This window comes from Schistocerca gregaria, chromosome 3 (genome assembly GCF_023897955.1).
Source record: "Schistocerca gregaria isolate iqSchGreg1 chromosome 3, iqSchGreg1.2, whole genome shotgun sequence".
Lineage (NCBI taxonomy): Eukaryota > Metazoa > Arthropoda > Insecta > Orthoptera > Acrididae > Schistocerca > Schistocerca gregaria.
In genome coordinates, this window is record NC_064922.1 from 495,784,767 (window position 1) to 495,803,458 (window position 18,692).

The window sequence follows — 18,692 nt, forward strand, 5'->3', positions numbered from 1 at the left end:
TTCCCTCAACTACATTTATAAAGTGGATTTTTATTCATACTGGTTCGTATTTAACCTAATATTTCACAGTGAAGTTGATTGCTGAACTTCAAGTAAAAGAAATAATGTGGGTAAAATCAGATTAATTTGCAAGGGGAATTTACGTGTGTCTGATGTTGGTAGGCATTAGTAATTTTTGATAAGGAAATGGAATGAAACCTTTAGACACTACAACAGTGGCAAAATATTTGTTTTGTGAAATGTACGTCAAGTAATGTATTAAAGTTGTTTGTTTAAATATATGATTGTGGCAGGTTTATTTATTGGTAAGTAGCTCTTCTGACTGTGTGTGAAACAATTTTGCATGCAACAGTGGTCAATATATTTGTGGTTTTACTAACTAACCCCAGTATAAATAAGATACTTGAGCTATTAAAAGCTAAATACAAGATGTAAAGAAAACCTATAGTTCTTAAAGAGAAAGCTATTGAAGGACTTATGACTAAAATAGTGCAGAAATGTCCATTGAACTGACAATTTAGTTTAGCCTTACGCAAACCAGTTTTCACAGGGTGTGATGGTAGCTTGTAACAGAGTTCCTTTTAGTAATTCTGGGTGCAGTTTAACATAAAAAGTGCTTCGACTTTCTAAAATGCTTATAAATTGCAGAGACCTCTTCCTCGAGCTCCTTCTGTTGAAATTCCCATTCTGTAGCATATAATAACATTTTTGAGCCTACATCCTTTTGTTTCGCACTTCTATCTTCCTTCTCTAACATACAAGCTGTCCCTGCAAACTGTTTAAGTCTCATAAATGTCCTTTCGTAGAAAAGAGGACTACAGTATCGATGTAGATAAGCTATTGCTTGAGTATGTGCATACTGGGCATAAAGTTAAAACCAATTGAGAATCATCTTGTGAAGACCGCAATTCCCACGAAAAGGGTTCGGGACAGCCATGCGAGCTGAGATCACATGACCTGCACTGACCTGACGGGACGGACAGGGTATATAAACGGTGTAGTAACGGCCCGTCAGAATTCGCTCACGTGTTTAATATAGTCCTGTCAGTAATGAGGATCAGATTGCAGTTATTTTGTAGGTACAAGTTTGCCCTTGTCTCCTTTCGTTTTAAACTTATTCTCTAAATTATTTTTTCGGGTTGTTTCATCTACAGTTGCCGCTTTAGCCACCGAGCGAGGTGGCGCCGTGGTTAGCACACTGGACTCGCATTCGGGAGGACGACGCTTCAATTCCGTCTCATGCCATGCTGATATAGGTTTTCCGTGATTTCCCTAAATCGTTTCAGGCAAATGCCGGGATGGTTCCTTTGAAAGGGCACGGCCGATTTCCTTTCCAATCCTTCCCTGACCCGAGCTAGCGCTCCGTCTCTGATGACCTCGTTGTCGACGGGACGTTAAACACTAACCACCATCACCGCTTTAGCTCATACAATACGGCAACTTCGACATCTCTTGATTGCCTCAAATACTCTCAATAAAAATTAATTTTTTCCTTAAATATGGGGTTTTCTATAAACCAGTTTTCTCTTTTTAAAGGTGTGATATTTTAAATGGGAGGTTCATTGATCAGTATTCCGTGTAGTAATTTATAAAATAGAACACTAATTTATATGTAATTGAGATAAGATCGATACTAAACAACAACGGGCGTCAAAGTTTAATTTATATCAAGACAAGTTAGTGCTAAGCTTGCAATATATTTAGTATCAAGTGGAAATTACTAATTGGTCTATAACCGAAGCCAAATAAATAAAAAATATGTCTGTTTTTCCACAAAGAGTTTTGGTTTTTGACATGTACTCCACATTTTTGTTGACAGTTGCTAGCAGTGATCACTGGCCGCAAGTGGTGCTAGTGTGTTTATCGTTGGTTTGTTTATGGCGATTGTAGTTTATGTATGTGAGAATGGATCAGGTTTTGTAAATAAAGTGGGTTGTGTTTAAAGACAAGTATTTGTTTTTGTGTGCACCATTTAGAAGGCATTCTAGGTATAAGAGTCTCTTGGAGTGCTGTTTGTAAACACAAGAGCTAGTGTCAAAAATGGAGGTCTCTATGGCTCAGTATCCTCCTGGTGATCCAAGGCTTGTTGACAAAATAGTTGGACAACTGAAATCTCAAGGGATCTTCGATAGATTCCGCAAAGAATGTATAGCTGATGTTGATACGAAGGTAAGCCGAGCCATAAATTTGTTTATTACTTACGTTGTTTTTAATACGCACACATGAGTAGTAATGCTTTCTAATCATTCAAAAAAATAAAAACCATACTAATTTTTGTGGAGCTCAATAAATTTCATTACTGAAGAATTGCCGTAATTGCCTGGTTCACCCAACGTACAGACAAAACTGTGATCCGTAAGCTGTTGGAAACAATAAAGAAGATAGTAGATTAATTAAACTTATTCGGTATTCTTGCTTCATGGGATGTTAATAGATAACAAGTATAATGATTAGTTTCCCTGACAAAGAAAAATCGACACATAATCGAAACATTATTGCACCACGTCGGGCCAAGTTCGACATAGTTAAATCTGTACACTGCTCTTTTCAGTGGCACTCCACAATAAGTAAAACCCAATAGCTACTCGTATAAGAATTCTGATTTTACTACATACTGTTTCACTTTTTTTGCGTAGAACATATCTGAACGCAGGTTAGATCTGTTGTAATCACCCCTCATGCCAATCATCATAGAATGAATAGAGATGTAATGACGAAATAATTTCTCGTGTGGGTTTTGTTTATCAATCAAAAACTAAAGAAATATTTGATCATCACTGTTCTATTATTGCAGGGCAAATTGTAATTGGAATGTAAAGACAGCCAGTGCTCTAAAATCTAAAAGAAATATATTTGTATAATATGAATCCTAGTTGATGAGTTTTTAATTCATATTCTTGCCGGTTAAAATAGGGTGTGTATTTGTGTAATTTCCTGCCACATACCTAAGGATTTCGATGTTTCAATGAGTTTTCAATGCATAATGCCATTAATGTTTTTGTTAGAGTTGCATTTTTCTGTATTTGTAGTGAGGTATTACTGTCTAGGCCTATATAGTCATAACTCTCATTTTAACTCTGTACCATTGATCCCCCCTCCTCAAAAAAAATATTAAAAAGAACACATGTGCAGAGGGTTAGACACACATACACATTAATTAATTAATTATGAATGCAGTTTTTAGAGTCTTTACTCCACTGCCACTAATTAATTTCCGAAAATTCATAAATTCCCACAAAATGACTGTATTGCTATGTTTTATGCTCGTTTTAGTCATAATTTAGGGGGAGGGAGAGCTAATTTCATTGGTAGCGTTGTCTGTGAACAAATTGAAACTGAATTACTTCGGTGTGGTAGAGCTGCTGGTAATAAAAACCAGTGCCTCTCTTCCCATTGTAAATGGTGAGTCCAATTTTTATTATCTCGTGAAAATGACATTCTTACAGTAGCTTATAACATAACACATTCATTATAAGAACTGAAGTGGTGTAATTCCATAAGAACATGAGTGGTGTTTTCTTTCAGTCTTATATGACAATGCATCAGGTAAGTTATTCTGATTTTTTAATTAGACACGTGAATGTTAACTGAAACATTTATATTGTGGTTCTCATCAATTACAGCCAGCCTACCAGAACCTACACCAAAGAGTAGAAACAAGTGTGTCAGCATTTCTTGCCCAACAAGAGTGGAAATCAGATCTTAATAAAAATCAAGTGAGGGATAGTCTGCGTAAGCATATTCATGAGTGAGTATTACATAACCACTGGATTTATAGATTTTATGTTCACAGGGTACATAGCATAATGGTTGGTAGGGGATGCTGCTGCTATAGTAGCGACTGTAGTAAAGTAGTAGCAGTAGTTGTAGTGGTGGCAGTGGTAGTAGTAATAGTAGTAGTAGTAGCAGTAAAAGTGAAGGTTAGGAAGAGCTATAGTAGTACTTGAGAAATGCTGGAGTTTTCAATATCCATATTGGATCACTTTGTGTTTTGTACATAATTTTAACCATGGTAATGCTATATATGGCATTAGCAAGACAATCCTCAGTAGAAGTTTAGCTATGACAGTAAAGACAAATAGGAATAATTATTTACTAGCATTTTATGGTCGGACATCATTTATACAAACTTAACGTGATCACAAAAGTTTGTGCTTATGGGACTTTAGTAGTGGAATAATCCCATTTTTATGCACTCCACATTGACAACAGACTGACACTCTGGCTAATCAGGATGTGGTATAGAAAATAATGTTAATGTTGAACTAACTTCATATTTCTTATGCAAATCCTTTACAGTGGATTTTTGTTCTTTCTTTTTTTATATACTAGAGAAAACATGTCACAAAGTTATTGGCTATGTGCCATTTTTTCTTCTATTTATTAAAACATTCTTTTCAGCTGTATTTTAATTCTTCTTCATTTATGTCATATGCAGAATCAATTTCAAGACAATATTGTCTAATCTTAGGTACCTATTAGGCATGTTTCATGAACCAAAAGCCGTAGGTAATTTAAGTGTCGTTCCATCAAGGGAGACGCTAGTGGTGTGTGTGGCACGTGCATCATAAATACCCCCCTTAATTCAATGGCAACTGCAATACTTGGACATTCAATTCATGAAGCACACATGACAGGTACTTAAAGATGAGAGAATATTGTCTTGAAATCATATAAATAAAATTAAGAATGCAGCTACAAGGAAATTGCCTTTCATTGGAATAAACTATACAAATTTACTGTAAAGCAGAAATTACCTGGTAAATTAGCTCTCAGTCTGACTCCATCCTCAGCTGCTTCATTAACATTAGCAAAATATGTCTTGGGCTTGCCACTTACTTTTACTGCCACTGTCATGGTAGGAAATGAATTAATGTGATTGCAGACATCTTTTATTTTATTTTCTGTTCTTGCTGCTTTGACAAGAGCTGAATGTTCATTGTCTTCATTGATTAATTGTTACTGTGTGACTTCTCCTGTTGCTTATCTTTCTTTCTGTGTTTTATGGGTAATTGATTTGGAAACTGTTGTATTATTTATTTGTTGTTCTTTACAGTGAATATAAGAAACAGAGAACTGAACTAAAATTACCATTGTGTTCCACCATATGTATATAATGCAAAGACAATATTCCACAAACTTTTTTTTTCTAGAACTGTTAACATTTTGTAAAGGTTTGAAGAAATAATTATAGTGTGCAAAGAAAGTGGAGAAGGGGAAGTTGCAGAAGCACAAGAGCAAATGAGTGTTTGCAGGAAGCACTCAGTACATAGTGGAAGACGGAGTTTGTGTCTGTTAGTAGAATTGTGATATGTAATTATTATACAAAGAGAAAAGTTCCAGAAGTGAATTATTGATTTTGTGACATTAATTAAATACATGGTACCACACTGATAGACATATGGCATCATTAACATAGTGAAGATACAAGCCTTAAGAAATGACCAAGGATTGTCACCACTAACAGCACATGAACACTAGCAAAATAAATTATGACATACTAACAGGACCTTCCGAGGGATAGTGTTTTTTTAGCTGGGAATGTTGTTGTTATTAACACCTTCAGACACTAAAAATTTGAAAATATCAGACCACAGTGGGAGAATAGCTCTTTTGAACACATACAAAAATTTAAGAGTGTACAAGAGTTTCTCATGACACATTTGTTGGCTTCACTGTCACCTTCCAACACAAACTAGACCTCAGACTACACTACATTTCAATCTGTCCAAAACATTGTTCCGCTCTGTAGATCACTCTCTCTACTGCATCTATATAGGTGTAGTAAACAGAGTGCTGTAGGGACCATCTGCAAGAAATAAACAATATATTGTAAGCACAACATACAACCAACATCTACAATTAAAACATCTAAACAAAAACATCCCAGATGTATCTATAAAACATATGATGTCACACTTCGGAGACTATACCGATACCTCACATTGTTTTGCTAGCCACTTTTGATCTGATTCAGTTAAAATCCCACAGTCATTGAGAGCACTGTTCATAAATGATCAAATAATATAGACTGATTAATAAAGCCTCAGATCGAAATCAACTGTATTGCATTTGCAGATGATTTTGCTATACTTTCGGAAAATGTGGCATCTGCTGTAACACAAAGAAATTTCATGGAAGAAATAGCCAGCAGAACTGGCTTAAGAATTTCTCCAGAAAAAGCAAAATTTGCAGCAAACATTAAGGCTGCTCCAAAATTTCTGAAGACGGATATTGGCCAAACAGAGAGGGTAAGAAAATTCAAATAGCTTGGGGAGATAATCCAAGAAAATGCTTTGGAAAAATCTGCAATAGAGGAAAGGTTGCTTAAAATGGTGAGAGCATATGGGATCAGCAGCAAGGACCTCTTCAATAAAAATGCCTTTCCAGAAATGCAAAAATAAGGCATTACAACACAATAATGCAGCCACAATGCCTATATAGAAGCCAGTGCCCGGTATTAAACTGTAATTTAGATAAATTAGAAGTACCAGAAAAGTGAATTATAGGGAAAATATTAGGACCACAAAAAACAGCAGGAGGTTGCAAATTATGAAGTAATGCAGAAATAAACCATAATACAGAAAATATTTCAAATGTAATGAAAAAAAGAAGACTCACTCTTTTTGGGCATCTGTTTTGAATGCAAGGCAGATTATGGAGTAAAGCAGAAATAGACCAAAATACAGAAAATATTTCAAACGTAATGAAAAAAAGAAGACTCGCGTTTTTTGGGCATCTGTTTCGAATGCAAGGCAGTTGATTAACTACTAAGAGTTTAAAATACTTGTTAATGTAAAAAGTTCACTACAACGAGGGTCAACGAAGTAAAAAAAGGATTTAGAGAGGAGCAATATATGAATAGAAGATATAAACAACAGAGAAGCCTTTCAGGAAAAAGTATTGAAAGTGGAAGGACTCCAAGGCAGGATAGCTAAAAAGACTGGTTCAAAATGGTCTGAAGACAGAAAGAAGAAACATAGTGAACACATGAAGGCATACTGGAAAAAAAGAAAAGAACAAAAAATGAAGAACTGAAACTGGAATGTGGTCCTCAGATGGCATATTCACACAAGGAGGAAAAAAAAGTCTCAGTAGTACATCTTAAGTTTGTATGCAGTTTTGAAACAGAATTTCTCCAAAAATTAATTAAATGTGTTATTAAAAAACATTAGGCCTAAGTAAACCTTCAATCATTACAGGAGTGGGTGTATCTGAGTGTAGACTTTCCCGGCATATGTGCTCATGAAATCTTCTGTGATGTTTCCGTCAGTGTCACTCTCTTCAAAACATTGTGAAATATGAATGCAGTGATCCAGATGGAGGCCATAAAAGATTCCATCAGGGATGGTTATGTCTTTGGAAAAAAAAGAAAAAAAATGTAAAACAGTCAGAATAAGCAGTAGTGGAAAGTATTGTAATGTTGTAAGCTTGTTGTAAAAAGAAAATATAAGAAATCTCTGGCACATATGCATCATAATTATCAGCTGAAACTGTCAGATAATATTCATATGGAATGTTATTACAGAACAGCCAATGGAGACCAATGACAGAAGATTACTTTTCGGTACAGAAAGATAAAATATTATAAATGTCATAACTGTTTCACATATTTCCTATAGTTACAGACAAATCTTGGTGAGAAAATGTAGCTCTGTAGTTTTGTAGAAGTAGCATAGTAGGATTTTGAAGAAGCAATAGCAGGAAAATTTAATGGAATTTAATTTTGCCACACATACCTTTGTGAAGTAAGGAAAAAATCATCTGATTTATAAAAAGTGAAGAATGGTGACCATAGATCTCAATAACTGTTGACTTTCTCTTTGGCCAGTCCTGTTGGGGTCATCCAGTGTTTGAGGTGCTTTGCTGTCATAACAAAATGCAAGTTTAAATTGGTCCTGAGCTTGCTTAGTTGAATTCATGTTAGTATATTCCACAGGCAATTCCATTCAGTTGGTTCCTGCCTCCTGGGGGAAGTTATTCACATGGTGGGCTTGTTGTATTGATGGATTATCATCTTGAAACATGAACCTATTGCTGAAATGTTGATTGCTGGATTGGAAAAGAGGTAGAAGGATCCTGTCTCAGTAATGCACAACCTTCAAATTACTCTTTGTAGTGGTTATAGTTGTCCAACATCCATACATTATACAAGCCAAAAATATGACAGGCGTACCTCCTTGCTCAACCCATGAGACGTCACGCCTGATACATACAGTAGTACCTGGCCACCTTCATAGTCTGCTACAATGGTCTCATCAGTCGTCAGGCAGATAGTGCACTTTTCGAAAAAAGAACCCAATGCCATTGGTCCAGGTCCCAAACCAAGTGTACCCTTTCCCACTTTCTTCACACACTATGATACCAGGTGGTTTCTACAGTTGTTTGTTATGGACTGCAGGAGTCCAACCTGATTTGCATGTTGTCTTCGTTGACACCACCTTCCCAGTTTGCCTCAAAAGGTTGCACACAATCCATTTGCTTTTTCCTTGGGTATCAACAAGCAGTAATTTGCAGTTTGTGATCACCGTTGGTGGGGTTGACTTGTGGCAATCACCACAAGACAGACCACTGTGAGGCACATCTTCAGTGTTTTGTATGTCATTATAGCACCTGAATGTTCAGCTGACAAAGCTCTAGTGATCACCACTTTTATTATTATTATTATTTCACAGTTCTCTCACTGACAACCTGCTCTGTGGGAAATAACCTTTTGAGGCATTTAACTGACAGAACAATGTAGAGCTAGTGCAAAATAAGTTCGTACCCACGCAGAAACGCATTCCCTTCCTCAGCACCGGGTGAGTCCACACCTTTTCTCTGAACGGCAGCCACCTTGGTTTGCTGTCACATTCTGAGAACTGTGCTTCATCTGTTGGTAGTGCCCATCTCAGTTGTTAACATGCTAGCTGTAATTTAGAAGTTATGCTTGTGAGTTGAATTGCAACTGCCCTACCGCATGATGGATGGCGTGAGGGAACTCTCACCACTACTGTTGTGCCCTCCCCTATCATGTCATCTACACAGGTTATTTTGTGAACACACTGCACAAATCACATTCTCCCAGTGATGATTAGAGACAAAGTACACTACACTGAGAATGAAGATTTATCTCTGTTACACAGGTGGCTGTACAAAGCAATCTCCTGTGGTCAAAAGATATTGAGGAAAAAAATGCGAGTCATGGGGGTGATGCAAAAATCTCTCTGAGCAATTTAGTTGTTACAAAGTGTAATAAATTTGTAATCAACTTCTTTGTAAATAATAACTTCAATACATCTTTGTGAACAAAAAAGTTATAGAAAATAAAGTTTCTGTGTTTAAAAAAAATCTTACACTTCGAGTTTTGGCGATCCACTTTTGGGACAATGGTCCTGGGAGAGCAGCCATCTACAATTTCTTGAGTGTTCCATTTTCGAAACTGCCACTCTGGTAGGGCACAGTAAAAAGAAAATGCTCTGCAGTTTCATAAAAAATACAGAAAGATTTTAAAAGAGGTTTTTTCTATCAGAATGATGACTAGATCCATGACAACAGATCCCCAACACTAAATATTTGGATAGCATTGACAGTCCTTGCTGAGGTATTTAGAACAGGTTGCTACATTTAACATCACGTCAAATGACTAGGTTATTTGAGGTATAGAAGAAGCTCAGATTGGCAAAGAAAACCAGTGATTCTTTTTTCAAGGGAATCATCTCAGAATTTGCCTTAAGTGGTTTTGAAGAAAACCTAAGAGTGGATGGCTGAAAGGATAACTGAAACAAGATTTTCCACATGTGAGTCCAGTGTCTTAACCTCTTTGCCAACCCAAATAAGAATAAAGGCACCAGGCCACATAAACAAATTTAGTTGACTTACTATAAATATATTGTTAAGCTTCATGTCTTCCATTATACGTACAGGCAAGTTTTGGGCTCATAATGAAATTTCTTCAATTTTTCTTATAGTGGTTGTCACAAAGGCTAGGTATTATTTGGGTCTAGGTTATCATGGTCTCAAACATGAATGTTTCTCATAATTTACAAAAATGTGTTTTGGGCTATGTCAATAGAAACAGCCTTGTTCTGACAAATGTGACCCTTTCCCATGTACAAATTCAAACTAGGAAGCTGACTCATATTGTTTACTTAATCTCGCATACATTGTGAAATTAGGCAGAAAGAAGCAAATGTTTATTGATATGTTTAATGTTAATGTATTGGACTGAAATAATGCACACCATGGTAGGTTTGGACACTTACGTGGAACAGAGCAATAAAGTAACTACGTGACTCAGTGATGTCAGCATGGTGTTGTCACACTGAAAGTTTCCCTTATTTCACATTGTATCGCTTACTACAAACTGTGAAAATTTGTGATCCAAAAATTGGACAGCTGTCTGTTTCAAATGGGTTACTACTCTTAGAATTTGATCCCAAAATTCAGTAATGGAATACAGTGCCTAACTAATGCATGTATTCTGCCCCTTGCTACAGTTGATCTATTTTGAAATATGTATTTAGCTACTTTCTGTATGATCTGACTTTGGTAAATGATTAGATAAAGTTCATTCCAGTCAGCATTAAAAGTGACCAAAGTTGTGAAATAGTTTGGATAATTTCTTTCTGGCTGCATTTGTTCAGTTTATGCAGTGAGACCAAGCAAAGCAATTTAGCTGTGTAGTGGATCAGAAACTATCACTAAAACCAAGATTCTCATATTTGGAATAAACTTTTATACACTATTAGTCCTTTGTATGCATCAGTCCAAAACTGCTGTAAATTTCTGAGGAAAATTCATTTTTCTAAGTAGACTATTTTTATTTTTGAAGCAATTAGTTTGTTTTATGCTTAAAAAATATTAGATAACTTTACTCTCATCCGCATTTCCAAGCTGCCACTGTTACTTGTATCACAGTGGAAAACTGTAATCATACAGCATCTTACACTCCACATATTCTTACGTTCATAATTGATTGGGCATAACTATATCAGGTGTGAATTGTGCATGCTAAAAGAGATCTTGATTTCAAGACATTGACATCACCATTGGTAGTTTTACTTGAAATTGTGAAACTAATGTGCTTTAATGTGTTTACCGACACAGTGACAAACTTCCATGATCGCATTTTTCTCATTGTGTATATGGAATTTACATGTGACATAGTTGTGCCTGAAACTACAAGGATTATAAGAAACCTTTTATTAACATCTGTGCATGCCATCTGAGAACAAGTAATGAACTTACTGCAACATTCATTGCTATTGCACACCAAAAACTTCCATGATCGCATTTTCATCATTGTGTATATGGAATTTACATGTGACGTAGTTGTGCCTGAAACTACAATGATTATAAGAAACCTTTATTAACATCTGTGCATGCCATCTGAGAACAAGTAATGGACTTACTGCAACATTCATTGCTATTGCACACCAATGGCCAGAGACTACCATCCCATGCATAGGCTGCCATTAACATCTCAACACGAACTGCTGTTTTTGGAGTGGTGCTGTGACCAGTAAGTGTGGGCTGTTGCTACTTTGTGGTTCTGCACTACTCCTGATGATCATAGTCAGTGAATATGGCGGCCATCTGGGGAGCAGTTCATTCTTCCAATGTTTTTGGAGAGGCACTATAGTGTTACCCTCAGATCGTGGTGTAGTGTATGGAACCATCGAATGTGACATCAGGTCACTTCTGATTGTGACTGAGTTCCTACAGCACAGCGGTATGTTGCAAACATCCTGTTTCCTCGTGCTGCCATATTTTACGGACTATAAGATGATATGAACTATAAGACACATCTTATTTTTTAAGCAATTTTAAAAACATATAACATTTTTACCATTCTTTGTTATTAGACTGCAAAGTCAAACAAAAAAATCTTAGTTTATAAAACCAAACTGCCCTGAAATCATCATCTGAACTTTCTTCTTCTTGCTCATCGCCATTGTCCTCTACACATATAAGATGGTTTCCACTGTAATTGAAAGCATTACTTGCACCACACTTCTTGAAAGATTTAACAGTAATATCTTCTCTCATTCTGGACCACAACTGTCTTATCCACTGACACACTTGTTTGATTGTAGGTGATCTTAAAGCTCCGTTTGGCATGAATTCATGTTGGGTTTCATCCATCATCCATTTGTTCCCTACACATTAAATGTTTTATTTATTGAAATGCAAAGAGATTGCTTGTGAAGTAAGTCATTCTGGAATAACAGCAAGCACTGTATTCCCCTGTCCCAATTTCTCTCTCACAGAATTTTTCAAATGATTACTAAACTGATCTAGTGCAAGACAAGAACTCTTCTTCAATAAACCTTTCCTTCTCTCACACACTCTGTTAATCCTTAATTTCATACCAACCTCATCCATCCAACGCTTGTCATGTACATGAATAACAACACCTGGCAGTATTTTAGTAGGTTTTGGCATTGCTTTGCACTTGAAAGTGATCATTGAATTAAGTTTACTACCATCAGCACAACATTAAAGAACAACGGTGTAGTGCATTTTTTCACGTCCACTTGTTTTTATAGTTACAGTTTTAGTGCCTTTCATGACAATGGCTTTGTAACATGGCTTATCAGATGTCGGAGGAATTGGCGTAGCTCCACACTGGTTTTCTTTTGATGTTGAATAATAAAGTGATGGAAAGAGTATTTTCTCTTCATACTCCTGTGGAATTTTCTGAGACATTTTAGTTTTGGTTTGCATGCCAAGTCCGTGACACTTCATTAACCTTTAGCACCAAACACTCTACCCTTAAAGTCCATTAAGATGCACTGTAATGCTGGCATATGAGTGTGTATTTGAATCAAATTTGTATTAATTCCAATGCCATTTTGATGGTGTTCTTGAATCCATTTAAGAATGTCATCTTCTAGTTTTGACTGTTGGGTATTCAGTCTTCTCCTTTTTTCCAGTTTATGTTTACTAGCCTGCCAATCCCGAATGGTTTTTTTCTGTTGGTGGACGGCAGAAATTATGCTCAGTTGCTCTGTGCTTTTGTATATGCTATTGTTGTTGTAGTTGTGCTCTTCAGTCCTGAGACTGGTTTGATGCAGCTTTCCATGCTAATCTATCCTGTGCAAGCTGCTTCAAATTGGTGATCCCTTGATGCCCCAGAAAATGTCCTACCAACCAATCCCTTCTTCTGGTCAAGTTGTGCCACAAACTTCTCTTCTCCCCAATCCTATTCAATACTTCCTCATTAGTTATGTGATCTACCCATCTAATCTTCAGCATTCTTCTGTAGCACCACATTTCGAAAGCTTCTATTCTCTTCTTGTCCAAACTATTTATCATCCAAGTTTCACTTCCATATATGGCGAAACTCCATACAAATACTTTGAGAAATGACTTCCTGACACTTAAAATCTATATTCAATGTTAACAAATTTCTCTTCTTCAGAAACGTTTTCCTTGCCATTGCCAGTCTACATTTTATATCCTCTCTACTTCGTCCATCATCAGTTATTTTGCTCCCCAAATAGCAAAACTCCTTTACTACTTTAAGTGTCTCATTTCCTAATCTAACTCCCTGAGCATCACCTGACTTAATTCGACTACATTCCATTATCCTCATTTTGCTTTTGTTGATGTTCATCTTATATCCTCCTTTCAAGACACTGTCCATTCCATTCAATTGCTCTTCCAAGTCCTTTGCTGTCCCTGACAGAATTAAATGTCATCGGCGAACCTCAAAGTTTTTATTTCTTCTCCATGGATTTTAATACCTACTCCGAATTTTTCTTTTGTTTCCTTTACTGCTTTCTCAATATGCAGATTGAATAACATTGGGCAGAGGCTACAACCCTGTCTCACTCCCTTACCAACCACTGCTTCTCTTTCATGCCCCTCGACTTTTATAACTGCCATCTGGTTTCTGTACAAATTGTAAATAGCCTTTCGCTCCCTGTATTTTACCTGTGCCACCTTTGGAACTTGAAAGAGAGTATTCCAGTCAATATTGTCAAAAGCTTTCTCTAAGTCTACAAATGCTAGAAACGTAAGTTTGCCTTTCCTTAATCTTTCTTCTAAGATAAGTCGTAAGGTCAGTATTGCCTCACGTGTTCCAGTGTTTCTACGGAATCCAAACTGATCTTCTCTGAGGTCAGCTTCTACTAGTTTTTCCATTCGTCTGTAAAGAATTCAAGTTAGTATTTTGCAGCTGTGGCTCCCCAAGAAGTCAATACCAGTCTGGTGGAATGGCACTGCTGCAGGCAGAATTGGTGTCAACTGCCCTGGAGGTAATTGCACCACATGCTTCTGTTGCTGACATTCCTTACAGAGGCTACCATAGTGTCCAATTGACCTGGTCAGTGATACCTGTGTCTTATTCTGTCTAGAGTATTCTGTATTCACAAATCACAGGTGACCTGATGTTGGAACTGGAAATACTTCAAAAGAGTTGTCCATTGTTGATCCGGGACGACAAGCAACCATTTCTGCCCCATAGTTTCTCTTCTACAGTGTTCCATTTATAAATCAATATTCTCCTCTGGTTGGCCCCTCATTCTCTAAAGCTTATATGATTTTTGGCGAATCTGTATCCTGTCTGTTCAGCAGCAATGACTTCAATGCAGCAATGATTGAGGTTTCATCCACACCGCTGTGTTCCAACAAGGATTTCTTGAAAGGCAGTAGTCTCCTTGTGTTTGCTTCCGCTTTTGTACATCACTGTGACATACTTGTGCAGGCTCAGAGCCCATTGCACCCCCGAGCAAGGTGGCGCAGCGGTTAGCACACTGGACTCATGCTCGAGAGGACGATGGTTCAAACCCACATCTGGCCATCCTGGTTTAGGTTTTCCTTGAATCCCCTAAATTGCAACAGGCAAATACCGGGATGATTCCGAAAGGGAACGGCCGACTCCCTTCCCTAATCCAAAGAGACCGATGACCTAGCTGTTTGGTCTCCTCCCCCCAAACAACGCAACCCCATTGCACCAATCAGCATCCTTCAGGCTAATTAGCCAGGATAGAGAATAGTGGTCTGTGACAAGGATGAATAGTTTGCTAAATAAATACAGCCAGAACTTGTTGATGGCCCAAAAAACTGCAAGGCACTCCTTTTCAATTGCAGAGTAGTTCATTTCGGTCTTGGAAAGTGCTGTGGAAGCATGAACTATCACCTTTCCAGCACCTTCCAGAATTTGCACAAGAACTGCACCTAGCCCATAACCACCACCAGTGCTGTAAATCTCTGTCATGGCATTCTCCTTATACAGTGCTAAGACTGTAGAAATTGTTAACGTCTCCTTAAGGATAAGGGAAGATGTTTCTTTCACCTCATTCTGGAAAAAATTTGGCAGCTCTGTGCAGTACTTGTTCCAAGGGACATGCCTTGGGCAGAAGTCTTGTATGGTTTGCCGGCAGTACAAGAATATTCTCACATCGCGAATGTGCCAAGGGATGCGGAAATCTGCAACTACTCTTATTTTCTTTGGGTAGAGATGAACTCCATTGCCATAAAGTAGGTCCACAAATTTTGATTTCAGAGGCAACAAGGACTCAGTGGAGGTCTGCAGTCTGAACACACTTCAACACAGCTGTCAGGCAGCATAATTGTACTCCAAATGTCCTAAAAAAAATTACAATGTCATCCAGATAGCAAAGAAATGCCACCTGTATAAGGTGTCGAAGCAGGTTGACCAGTCAAAACTTGGATTGCTGGAATGTTAAATAGTCCAAATGACAAAACTTTGAATTTATAAAGGTTGTCAGGCTCATCATCATCAGTCTGCCAGCAGCATGTCTGTGTGTTGTAGTTGAGAGCTACATTCCTTCATTCAAGTATTGGGGGTTTCATCAGTGTGTGGCAGTGGGTAGACATCTCTGTCTTACGATTTTTTTCAATGATCAGGAGTCAATGCAGAAACACCATGTGCCACCCTCAGTCTTATTCACAAGGGCCACAGTAGAATACCTAGGACTCACTGAAGGTTCAGCGATGCTGTTGCCTTGCATAACCTTCTCCATTTCTTCTGAGCTAAGAACCATTCAGAATTCTAGAGCATCCTGCATGTCGTTGTTGTTGTGGTCTTCAGTCCTGAGACTGGTTTGGTGCAGCTCTTCTTGCTAATCTATCCTGTGCAAGCCTCTTCATCTCCCAGTACTTACTGCAACCTACATCCTTCTGAATCTGCTTAGTGTATTCATCTCTTGGTCTCCCTCTACGATTTTTACCCTCCATGCTGCCCTCCAGTACTAAATTGGTGATCCCTTGATGCCTCAGAACATGTCCTACCAACCGATCTCTTCTTCTAGTCAAGTTTTGCCACAAACTCCTCTTCTCCCCAATTCTGTTCAACACCACCTCACAAGTTATGTGATCTACCCATCTAATCTTCAGCATTCTTCTGTAGCACCACATTTCGAAAGCATCTATTCTCTTCTTGTCCAAACTATTTATCGTCCATGTTTCACTTCCATACATGGCTACACTCCATACAAATACTTTCAGAAACGACTTCCTGACACTTAAATCTATACTCGATGTTAACAAATTTCTCTTCTTCAGAAACGCTTTCCTTGCCATTGCCAGTCTACATTTTATATCCTCTCTACTTCGACCATCATCAGTTATTTTGCTCCCCAAATAGCAAAACTCCTTTACTACTTTAAGTGTCTCATTTCCTAATCTAACTCCCTGAGCATCACCCGACTTAATTCGACTACATTCCATTATTCTCGTTTTGCTTTTGTTGATGTTCATCTTATATCCTCCTTTCAAGACACTCTCCATTCTGTTCAATTGCTCTTCCAAGTCCTTTGCTGTCTCTGACAGAATTACAATGTCATTGGCGAACCTCAAAGTTTTTATTTCTTCTCCATGGATTTTAATACCTACTCTGAATTTTTCTTTTGTTTCCTTTACTGCTTGCTCAATATACAGATTGAATAACATCGGGGAGAGGCTGCAACCCTGTCTCACTCCCTTCCCAATCACTGCTTCCCTTTCATGTCCCTCGACTCTTATAACTGCCATCTGGTTTCTGTACAAATTGTAAATAGCCTTTCGCTCCCTGTATTTTACCCCTGCCACCTTTAGAATTTGAAAGAGAGTATTCCAGTCAACATTGTCAAAAGCTTTCTCTAAGTCTACAAATGCTAGAAACATAGGTTTGCCTTTCCTTAATCTTTCTTCTAAGATAAGTCGTAAGGTCAGTATTGCCTCACATGTTCCAGTATTTCTACGGAATCCAAACTGATCTTCCACGACATCGGCTTCTACTAGTTTTTCCATTCGTCTGTAAAGAATTCAAGTTAGTATTTTGCAGCTGTGGCTCATTAAACTGATTGTTGGGTAATTTTCACATCTGTCAACACCTGCTGTCTTTGGGATTGGAATTATTATATTCTTCTTGAAGTCTGAGGGTATTTCGCCTGTTTCATACATCTTGCTCACCAGATGGTACAGTTTTGTCAGGACTGGCTCTCCCAAGGCTGTCAGTAGTTCCAGTGGAATGTTGTCTACTCCGGGGGCCTTGTTTCGACTCAGGTCTTTCAGTGCTCTGTCAAACTCTTCACGCAGTATCGTATCTCCCATTTCATCTTCATCTACATCGTCTTCCATTTCCATAATATTGTCCTCAAGTACATCGCCCTTGTATAGACCCTCTATATACTCCTTCCACCTTTCTGCTTTCCCTTCTTTGCTTAGAACTGGGTTTCCATCTGAGCTCTTGATGTTCTCTTTTCTCCAAAGGTCTCTTCAATGTTCCTGTAGGCTGAATCTATCTTACCCCTAGTGAGATAAACCTCTACATCCTTACATTTGTCCTCTAGCCATCCCTGCTTAGCCATTTTGCACTTCCTGTCGATCTCATTTTTGAGACGTTTGTATTCCTTTTATGCCTGCTTCATTTACTGCATTTTTATATTTTCTCCTTTCATCAATTAAATTCAATATTTCTTCTGTTACCCAAGGATTTCTACTAGCCCTTGTCTTTTTACCTACTTGATCTTCTGCTGCCTTCACTACTTCATCCCTCAGAGCTAACCATTCTTCTTCCACTGTACTTCTCTCCCTCACTGCTGTCAATTGTTCCCTTATGCTCTCCCTGAAACTCTGTACAACCTCTGGTTCTTTCAGTTTATCCAGGTCACATCTCCTTAAATTTCCTCCTTTTTGCAGTTTCTTCAGTTTTAATCTACAGTTCATAACCAATAGATTGTGGTCAGAGTCCACATCTGCCCCTGGAAATGTCTTACAACTTAAAACCTGGTTCCTAAATCTCTGTCTTACCATTATATAATCTATCTGATACCTTTTAGTATCTCCGGGGTTCTTCCATGTATACTACCTCCTTTCATGATTCTGAAACCAAGTGTTAGCTATGATTAAGTTGTGCTCTGTGCAAAGTTCTACCAGGCAGCTTCCTCTTACATTTCTTAGCCCCAATCCATATTCCCCTACTACGTTTCCTTCTCTCCCTTTTCCTACACTTGAATTCCAGTCACCCATGACTATTAAATTTTCGTCTCCCTTCACTATCTGATTAATTTCTTTTATTTCATCCTACATTTCTTCAATTTCTTCGTCATCTGCAGAGCTAGTTGGCATATAAACTTGTACTACTGTAGTAGGTGTGGGCTTCATATCTATCTTGGCAACAATAATGCATTTACTATGCTGTTTGTAGTAACTTACCCGCATTCCTATTTTCCTATTCATTATTAAACCTACTCCTGCAT

At 37.8% G+C, this 18,692-nt stretch overlaps 1 protein-coding gene and 1 long non-coding RNA gene across 4 annotated transcripts in view; one reads left to right on the top strand and one right to left on the bottom strand.

Annotated features, from left to right (window-relative positions):
- Positions 1–1,812: 1,812 nt before the first annotated feature.
- Positions 1,813–18,692, top strand: part of LOC126354165 (biorientation of chromosomes in cell division protein 1-like 1) — an 89,999-nt gene continuing 73,119 nt past the window's right edge. Inside the window, exons 1-2 of one of the 2 annotated variants that reach the window (XM_050003588.1) lie at positions 1,813–2,169; positions 3,624–3,748. In XM_050003588.1, the coding sequence (XP_049859545.1) occupies positions 2,041–2,169; positions 3,624–3,748 (254 nt within the window). In that variant the 5' untranslated portion in view covers positions 1,813–2,040. The remainder of the gene's footprint in view (positions 2,170–3,623; positions 3,749–18,692) is intronic. The other variant, XM_050003589.1, reaches the window with a different exon arrangement.
- Positions 4,835–18,692, bottom strand: part of LOC126354166 (uncharacterized) — a 92,111-nt gene continuing 78,253 nt past the window's right edge. The window contains exon 6 of one of the 2 annotated variants that reach the window (XR_007565268.1): positions 4,835–5,809. This is a non-coding gene — a long non-coding RNA (uncharacterized LOC126354166). The remainder of the gene's footprint in view (positions 5,810–18,692) is intronic. The other variant, XR_007565269.1, reaches the window with a different exon arrangement.